At 40.0% G+C, this 9,810-nt stretch overlaps 1 protein-coding gene across 9 annotated transcripts in view; it reads left to right on the top strand.

Moving 5' to 3' along the window:
- ACACA (acetyl-CoA carboxylase alpha) overlaps positions 1-9,810 on the top strand; it is a 324,534-nt gene that overhangs the window by 158,580 nt on the left and 156,144 nt on the right. For all 9 annotated transcript variants that reach the window (XM_017539866.2, XM_037742496.1, XM_037742495.1 and 6 more), the window contains 8 exons: positions 1,544-1,625; positions 2,049-2,194; positions 2,922-3,072; positions 4,679-4,813; positions 5,168-5,314; positions 6,100-6,288; positions 7,598-7,698; positions 9,083-9,171. In XM_017539866.2, the coding sequence (XP_017395355.1) occupies positions 1,544-1,625; positions 2,049-2,194; positions 2,922-3,072; positions 4,679-4,813; positions 5,168-5,314; positions 6,100-6,288; positions 7,598-7,698; positions 9,083-9,171 (1,040 nt within the window). The remainder of the gene's footprint in view (positions 1-1,543; positions 1,626-2,048; positions 2,195-2,921; positions 3,073-4,678; positions 4,814-5,167; positions 5,315-6,099; positions 6,289-7,597; positions 7,699-9,082; positions 9,172-9,810) is intronic.

Below are 9,810 nucleotides of genomic sequence, written 5' to 3'. Positions count from 1 at the left end.
CTTGCTCTGTTGCCAGGAGCTAGGCTGGAGTGCAGTGGCGCAATCTCAGCTCACTGCAATCTCTGCCTCCCAGGTTCAAGCAATTCTGCCTCAGCCTTCCGAGTAGCTGGGACTACAGGCATGTGCCACCACCACACCCAGCTAATTTTTATATTTTTTAGTAGAGATGGGGTTTCACCATGTTGGCCAGGATGGTCTCTATATCTTGACCTCATGATCTGCCCGCCTCAGCCTCCCAAAGTGCTGAGATTACAGGTGTGAGCCACCATGCCCGGCCAACAGTAGTATATGTTTTTATAAGTGTTTATTAGTTCACATCTTTTTAATGTCTGTATATTTTGTTGCATATATGAAAACATGCCCAACATCACTAAACATTAAGTAAATCAAATCAAAACCATAATGAGATATCATCTCACACCCATTAGGATGCCCACTTGTGCACTCTTGATATGAATGTAAAATGATGCAGCCACTATTGAAAAATGGTATTGCTGTTGCTCAAAAATTAAAAATAGAATTACCATATGATCTGATAATACCACTTGTGGGTATTCTGAAATAATTGAAAGCAGGGTCTGAAAGAGATACTTGTACAGTCCCATTCATAGAAAGATTATTCACAGTAGCTACAAGATGGAAGCAACTTAGAGGTTTGTTGATGGGTGACTGGATAAACAAAATGTGGCATATACATACAATAGAATATTATTCAGCCTTAAAGAGGAAGGAAATTCTGACACATGCTAAAACATACGTAGATCTTAAGGACATTAGGGCAAGTGAATTGAGCCTGTCACAAAAAGACAAATACTATGTGGTTTTACATATGTGGGGTATCAAAAGTAGTCATACTGATAGAACTAGAAAGTAGAATGATGGTTACAAGGGACTGGTGGGAGGGGGAAATGGGGCGTTGTTAATGGATGCAGAGTTTCGCTTTTGACAGTTGAAAAAGTCCTGGAGATTGGTTGCACAATAGTGTCCATATCCCCAACACTATAGAACTGTACATTTTGTAATGGTTAAGATGACAAATGTAATATGTATTTTACTCTAATTAAAAAAAAAATCCATTATATGTTTCTTTCATAATTGATGTGATCAATTCCTTTCAAATGATCATTTAGGGCTGGGCGTGGTGGCTCATGCCTGTAATCCCAGCACTTTGGGAGGCTGAGGCGGGCGGATCATGAGCTCAAGAGATCGAGACCATCCTGGCCAACATGGTGAAACCCTGTCTCTACTAAAAATACAAAAATTAGCTGGGCGTGGTGGCACATGCCTGTAGTCTCAGCTACTTAGGAGGCTGAGGCAGGAGAATTGCTTGAACCCGGGAAGCAGAAGTTGCAGTGAGCCGAGATCACACCACTGCACTCCAGCCTGGCGATAGAGCAAGACCCCATCTCAAAAAAAAAAAGATCATTTAGGTTTTTCTAGTTTTTTATTATTCTAGGAAATGGTACAGTCGATAATCTTTTAGATTTCCTTATTAACTGTTAGAACTTTGTAGTAAGTGTCTGTCTCGTTGTTGTTCTTTCAGGGGTCAAGTCCTTTCTGCTCATACACTTCTGAATACAGTAGATGTTGAACTTATCTATGAGGGAGTCAAATATGTACTTAAGGTATGCTGAACCTCATTGGAGCTTGCTTGCACCTTGCTTTTTAAGCTATCTTTCTTTAGGTTGAGAGGCAGGAGAAAAAGTTTGATATAATGCAGGGATGGGGGTGTTAGTGAAATTATAGTCATTGTTTGTGTCAGCAGCATTTGTTCTTCTATGAAAACTTTTTTGTTGTTCCTCAACTTGACATATGCCACCAAGATAAAGGAGAGACAGGGAACAGCCACAGCTGGGAAAAACTGAGGTTGCCCTCTTTGCTCACAGCAGGACTGAGCCGCGCCCACAGACACTGATGCAAATAGCATCAGTGCCATGTATTTTCTTCCTCCTGACAGATCTTTCTTATCTGAATTTTTGAAGCATTCAAATTTTGTTTGGAGCTGCAACTAGAAGGGATACACTCACCCTCATTCTCATTCTCTGCAGGTGACTCGACAGTCCCCCAACTCCTATGTGGTGATTATGAATGGCTCATGTGTAGAAGTAGATGTACATCGGCTGAGCGACGGTGGACTGCTCTTGTCCTATGATGGCAGCAGTTACACCACGTATATGAAGGAGGAAGTGGATAGGTAAGTGGCTGTTTGAGGTCCATTTGCTGGTCATCTTATTAGCCTTATCGCTTATTAGTTACTAGCTCTTGAGATTTTTCCAGGCTTTTATTGGTACTCATTTGTAGTTAAAAATAGTACATGCACTTAAAAATATCAAAAGTATAATAGTGTTTACAATTAAAAATGTGTCTCCCTACCACTCCAGTGTATGTGGACAATGAAAAGTAAGTTCCTTTCTTTATAAGTAACTACTGTTAGAAGTTTCCTATGTATTTGTGTAGAGATTTTAGATATGCCTATACAAATTACATTCGTGTACACATTGTTTTTCCTTTAAATATATTTTCTTTAAATACAAATATTGAACATTGGTTATGATATTATGAGAATGAAATGAATTAACATGTTGAAAATGTGTAGAACATTGCCACAACATAGCTAGGGTTCAAGAAATGTTAGCTATTACATCATCAATATCTGTGTGTGTGTTTTTTTAAATGGTGGTACTTGTTATTTTTAATAGTCATATAGTATTCCATTATGTGATTGTACTATAATTTTCTTAATCTGATTCTTATTGAAGGAAATTTTTGTTACTTGACATTGTAAACAAAGATGCAGTGAATGTCGTGTGTGTGTGTGTGTGTGTGTGTGTGTGTGTAAAATCTCAGGATTTTTTTCTCTACCATTCTTCTTTACATTCTGAGGTGCTTTATTAGCTTACATACTTCCACTTGTCTCCTAGATATCGCATCACTATTGGCAATAAAACCTGTGTGTTTGAGAAGGAAAATGACCCATCGGTGATGCGCTCACCTTCTGCTGGGAAGTTAATCCAGTACATTGTAGAAGATGGAGGTCATGTGTTTGCTGGCCAGTGCTATGCTGAGATTGAGGTCAGGGTGGTGAATGGACTGTGGAATCATGGGAGGAGAGGGTAGGAAAAGGGTTGACTGGGTTGGACTAAGACTGAAAAGTGACAGAAAGGAGGCTGGGTGCAGTGGCTTATGCCTGTAATGCTTGCACTTTGGGAGGCTGAGGCAGGAAGATCACTTGTACTCAGGTGTTTGAGACTAACCCAGGCAAGATGGTGAGACCCTGACTTTACAAAAAATTAAAAAATTAACATGGTACAGTGGCACATGCCTGCAGTCCCAGCCACTCTGGTGGTTAAAGCGGGAGGATCCCTTGAGCCCAGGAATTCAAGTGGCAGTGAATGGTAATTGTACCACCGTACTCCAGCTCGGCCACAAGTCAGCACCCTATTTCTTAAAAAAAAAAAAAAAAAAAAAAGATAACAGAATGGAAATAAGAATGAAAAAGACACGTCAGTTGGCTTAATTGGAAGTATGAACCTTAAGATTTTTAAAACACATAAAAACACTTTGGCAAATGAGGAATCTCTAGCTCTAAAAATAGATACTAGGTATTAGCGCTTATGGAATGTTATGCGTGCTAACTGCTAGCTATCTAGAGAAGATACATGGAACTTGGGCACAAAACAGACAAGTAATGAATATGATTAATTTTAAGAGAGCTAAGCATAGAGTGCAGAGGGTCACTTAACCCAAATCAAAGTAAGCTTATATGGGAAGATACTCTGAATGAAGAGACATTTGATCTTAGTTTTGAAAGATAGATAGTAATAGAGCAGGTGAAGAAGGGCAGGGAAGAGTGCTTCACATTGAAGGAATAGCATGTACACAGGCAGAAGCAAGAGAGCACAGTGTATTTAGGGAACTGCAAAATGTATTGGTGTGGCTTGAGCATAGACTAAGCTTTAATGGGGAGGGACAAGCAAAGATGATAAAGAAGTAATGTGAAATCTTGAATGTGAGGTTATGAAGGATCTTATAAGCCATATACTAATAAGTTTACACTATCCTGGAGGCAGTGAGTAATCTCTGAACAATTTAAGTGGAAAACTAGTATGATGAGATTTGGGCTCTAGAATGATTGCTTTTAGTGACCTTGCTGGAGGTATATAGCAAGTAGCTAAATCTCTTAGGAGGCCTTTGAAGTACTTTGGCCCAGAGATGAAGAAGGCCTTACCCGAAGAGATGGCAAGAGAGGAAGATTTTTGAGAAAGATTTAGAAGATATACACGGATGGGTTGGTGATTGGTAGGTAAGGGAGAAAGAGGAGTGAAGAATGATCCTTAGCAATTGGCCTAGATGTCTTAAATTGGATTCACTGGTATGAAGAGATTAAATTGTTCCTCACTTTCCAAGTACAAAACAAGTAAAATCATAAATTATGCCAAAATGGATTTAAAAGTAAGAAATGAGGAATGTCAATAACTGTTACTAATTCCTAAAGTGAGGTACTGAGAGATTTTCTAACTGCCCACCTTGATAGTCCCTAGGAGATGTTGGTAAATTCCCATTTTTTTCTGGGTTGAATTAGCTGTGGCCGAACTTAGATGCTAAGGGAAAAATTGACCTCTTTTAAGCATTCATGTGTGTAAAAACCGTTTAGACTCTAATTTATTTTTCACTATAGGTAATGAAGATGGTGATGACCTTAACAGCTGCGGAGTCTGGCTGTATCCATTACGTCAAGCGACCTGGAGCAGCTCTTGACCCTGGCTGTGTAATAGCCAAAATGCAATTGGACAACCCCAGCAAGGTTCAGCAGGTGAGTAGGAAGGCACTCCAAATATTGCTGTCTAAGAGCTAAAGAACTTGGTGGTTTGGAGAGGCAAGTTATTTCAGTGCTTGGTTTACCAGTGTTTTCTTTAGCTTTGTCCCCTATTAATCTTATGCCTTGTATTTGTACCTGTAGTATTATGGAACTAGAGTTTGCAAGAGTTACTGTAATACTAAGATTCCATAATTTCCTTATAATGTTTCCTCCATTGACTTCCCTCCTGGTAGCTGGGTATGGTAAAAGGATGTCTCGATTTTGAATGATGACTCTTAAGTTGCAGTGGTGTGTTTGTACCATAGATCAAAAGTAGTAGATGACATGATCTCTTGTTGGGGTTGACAGGCTGAGCTTCACACGGGTAGTCTGCCACGGATCCAGAGCACGGCACTCAGGGGCGAGAAACTCCATCGAGTGTTCCATTATGTCCTGGATAATCTGGTCAATGTAATGAATGGATACTGCCTTCCAGATCCTTTCTTTAGCTGCAAGGTATGAATCACGTCTTTTGGAGAAGGGATGTACAAATAGGGCACCTATTCTCCAAAACAGTTGAAAGTCTCATAATGATTGTTTAAGAGGGAAGAAAAGAAAGCTGTTTGGCCTAAAACTCTCCCACCTTCAGTTATGGGACTTGAGATCTTTAAATCCTTTTTTTTTTTTTCTATGTTCCGTTAAACTGGAAATTAAGAATCCATGTTTCTTGTCCTTGTCATAGACTTCACATTTAATTGTGATTACTCCTTTTTTTTTTCCCTCTCGAGAAACTGGAGAATGGGGCAATGTTGGATGCTTACATGGCAATTTCAAAGTACTATGTGATAGTTGGCCAGGTGTGGTGGCTCACACCTGTAATCCTACCACTTTGGGAGACTGAGATGGGAAGATTGCTTGAGGCCAGGAGTTTGAGACCAGCCTGGTCAACATAGCAAGACCCTATCTCTATTGAAAATTATATAAATTTTATATTGAAAAAAAATAGTACATGATAGTGAACTCAGATATAGTTGACTCATGAACAACACAGTTTTGAACTCTGTGGGTCCACTTCTGTGGATTTTTTCAGCCAAACATGGGTTAAAATTACAGTATTTTTGGGATATGGAGCCCACAACTTTTCATATACATGGGTTCCACAGGACTCAAGTATGTATAGATTTTCTTATATGAGAGGTGGTCCTGGAACCAATTTCCCACATAAATGACAACTGTATATCTTTTTATTTGGGGGAATTATGTTAACTTTGGGTCCTGTTTTACCAATGCTTTCTTTTTAGGTGAAAGACTGGGTAGAGCGATTGATGAAAACCCTTAGAGATCCTTCCCTGCCTCTCCTAGAATTGCAAGATATCATGACCAGTGTGTCTGGCCGCATTCCCCCCAATGTGGAGAAGTCTATCAAGAAGGAAATGGCTCAGTATGCTAGCAACATCACATCAGTCCTCTGTCAGTTTCCCAGCCAGCAGGTATTTATAGGTTAACACTATCTTTATTTTTTTCTGGCTAACAATGCTCAAGTTCATATTGTAGGATTCCTTCCTATTTGTATCTTTCTTACTTTTTAGATGTTGTACTTGTATACTTTTAAGCATTGTATTCTTCACAAAACTACCTCAGTGTACAAACCCAGTAGTGAAAGTACTGTATGTGAAGTATAACGTATCTGTAGTTATGAGAAGAGCACACTTGGGCCATGCAGGCCATATAGCTTTGTTCCCGGGCTATTCTCTAATTAGAGGTATTTTCCTGAATTGAAGGCAGAGGAATGTTAGTAGTATTATTTATTTATTTACTTTTTGTGACAGATTCTAGCTCTGTCGCTAGACTGGAGTGCAGTGGTGCTATCTCAGCTCACCACAACCTCCGCCTCCTGGGTTCAAGTGACTCCTCTGCCTCAGCCTCCTGAGTAGCTGGGATTACAGGCACATACTGCCATGCCCCGCTAAATTTTGTAATTTTAGTAGAGATGGGGTTTCACCGTGTTGGCCATGATAGTCTTGATCTCCTGACCTCATGATCCACCCACCTCGGCCTCCCAAAGTGCTGGGATTACAGGTGTGAGACACCATGCCTGGCTGTTTTATTTATTTCTGAGACAGAGTCTCACTCTGTTGCCCAGGCTGGAGTGCAGTGGTGCAGTCATGGCTCGCTGTAACCTTTACCCCATAGGCGCAATGGATCATCCTACCTCAGCCTCCCGAGTAGCTGGGACTACAGATGTGCACCACTATGCCCAGCTAATTTTTAAAAAATATTTATAGAGACCGATATCTCACTATGTTGCCCCGGCTGGTTTTGAACTCCTGGGCTCAAGTGATCCTCCCTTCTTGGCTTCCCAAAGTGCTGAGATTACAGGTGTGAGCCACCACGCATGGCCTATTGGTAGTTTTATTTCAGAGACATTCTTACTACCTTGGGAGTATCTTTACTCTTTACCCATAAAGCAGATGTACATGTAGGGAATATAGTTAGACAAGTGGGGAGTGAAGTTTAGATCTTGACCTTGAACAGATCTTGGTAAGATAATAGTTTCTGTAATGTAGTCATTAATTCATCTGGGAAAGGGTAACAAGGGATGAAATCTGCTTGTTTATTTAACATGAGCCCCTATATAATATAAACTATGCTCAGTAACTTCCAGCTGCTGCCAACATGTGAGAGATGGGAATTGTCATGTTATAACAAGAAGATTCCTAGTTCTGATGCTATAGAGGCTAATGCTTTGGGGCCCTTTGTTGGGTTGGGCCTCATTTTTTTCCCTTTTTTATACCTTAGATTGCCAACATCCTAGATAGCCATGCAGCTACATTGAACCGGAAATCTGAACGGGAAGTCTTCTTTATGAATACTCAGAGCATTGTCCAACTGGTGCAGAGGTAGTAACTTGTAACTTCAGATTCCCAGACCTGTCCATGCTCATGCCTTCCTTTCTTTTAAGTAGTTACCAAGAGATTTACCTCAGATTTGTCTTCAAGAAATTAGAAAGCACCTTATGTCTTAGAAAGTACCTTGTATCTTCTAAATATCTTAGAATTGTGAGCTAACTCTCATGCTCAATATTTCTGACTTCTTAATATTCTACATTTTTTCTTGTCAATTATTTATTATTATATTATTTTTTGAGACAGGATCTCACTGTGTCGCCCAGGCTGAAGTGCAATGGCTCAGTCATGGCTTACTGCAGCCTCAACCTCCTGAGGCTCAAGTGATCCTCCTGTTTCAACCCCCGAGTAGCTGGGACTACAGGCATGTACCACCACATCCAGCTAATTTTTATATTTTTAGAAGAAGCAGGGTTGTGCCATGTTGCCTAGGCTTGTCTCAAACTCTTGGGCTCAAATGATCCACCCACCTCAGCCTCCCTAACTGTTGGGATTACAGGCATGAGCCACTGCATCTGGCCTGTCAATTATTAAGGTACAGAAATAGTGTTGTTTTATTTTACCTTGCCATTTTGATGATGCTCCTAATTTTTCTTCTGGTACAGGGCCCAGTATGACATTTTTTTTTCTTAGATTATGGAGCCAATTGTATTAGGTTTGTGCAAAAGTAATTGTGGTTGTTGCTGTTAATACTAAAGGGATAGTCACAGAGCATTTTTATTTATTTGTTTACTTACCTTTTGGAGACAGGGTCTCACACATCACCTAGGTTGTAGTACAGTAGCACAATTTCAGCTCACTGCAACGTCTGCCTCCCAGAATCAAGCGATCCTTCCACCTTAGCCTCTTGAGTAGCTGGGACTATAGGCACATGGTATCATACTTGGCTAATTTTTTAATATTTTTTTTTTTTATATATAGGGTTTTGCCATGTTGCTCAGGCTGGTCTGGAGCTCCTAGGCTCAAGCAATGCTCCTGCCTTGGCCTCTGAAAGTTCTGGGATTACATGTGTTACCTACAGCACCCTGCCTCACAGAGCACTTTTAATTTTAAGATACTTATAAATTTTTCAGATATCTCAGCCATTTCAAGAGTATGATGATAATTTCTACTTAGCAGTTAGAAACTGAATCAAGGTGTTGGTAGGTGGGGCTGTGCAGGTTTTTGTTGTCTTCTTTTTTAAAAAAGGTCTTGTCTGTGGTGAGATTTCTTTTAGGCTTAGAATGTAAGTTAATTTTGTAGTTCATTTTAGGCTGTTCTTTATTCAGGGGGAAAGCAGTTCAGTTGGAAAGTTGTGGAGGTAAATTTGTCCTTTGGGTTTATTATTTAATAGTGTTGGCTTGTCAGGTTTTTCAGAGGAGACTTTCTATTTGCCTAGGTACCGAAGTGGCATCCGAGGCCACATGAAGGCTGTGGTGATGGATCTGCTCCGGCAGTACCTGCGAGTAGAGACACAATTCCAGAATGGTAAGCCTCTTCCTAAGGACTCTCTAGCTAAGAAAGCTTTGATTCTGATAACCAACCCAAGCTATCCCTTTCAGACTATGTTAGAACTAAGCCCTTTCCTGTCACCAATACTTCTCATTAATAAACTCTCTCTCCTATCACCACTCCCTTAAAAAATAAACCTCTACATCTACTAGCACTAAAGAATGAACAACAAAACACAGCTTGATGAAATTAGAAATCCAGTGTGCTTCTGAGGAAGGGCCAAGGAAATTTTTCTAATAGAGATTACCATTCCTATTGACATCTTGTTGACCTTGTATACTGTGAGTTGATTGAGTCATCACAGGCTGAAATTGAGAAACCCATACCGGAACAACTTGATTCTCAGCAGCTAATCCATGAATTGAACCGGAGGCATCTGGGAAGAGCTAGCTCAGATTTTCCAGTACTTTTTAGTATATCATTTAGTTAGACTTTATCCCTGGCTTTCTCTGAAGAGTTTCACTAAATTTTACGTCGTCTGTAAGAGTGAAATTTGGCTAAAATTTTAAAGCTGTGTACTGATGACATTGCTTTCTGCCACAAGATGGCAGTGAAACACCACAGAATTTGAAACATTATCTGAAATTTGAAACATTTGCTCCCTTTCACTTCCTT

The sequence above is a fragment of the Cebus imitator genome, unplaced genomic scaffold (genome assembly GCF_001604975.1).
Source record: "Cebus imitator isolate Cc_AM_T3 unplaced genomic scaffold, Cebus_imitator-1.0 Scaffold121, whole genome shotgun sequence".
NCBI classification, from domain to species: Eukaryota; Metazoa; Chordata; class Mammalia; order Primates; family Cebidae; genus Cebus; species Cebus imitator.
This window is presented reverse-complemented; position numbering and strand designations above follow the sequence as displayed.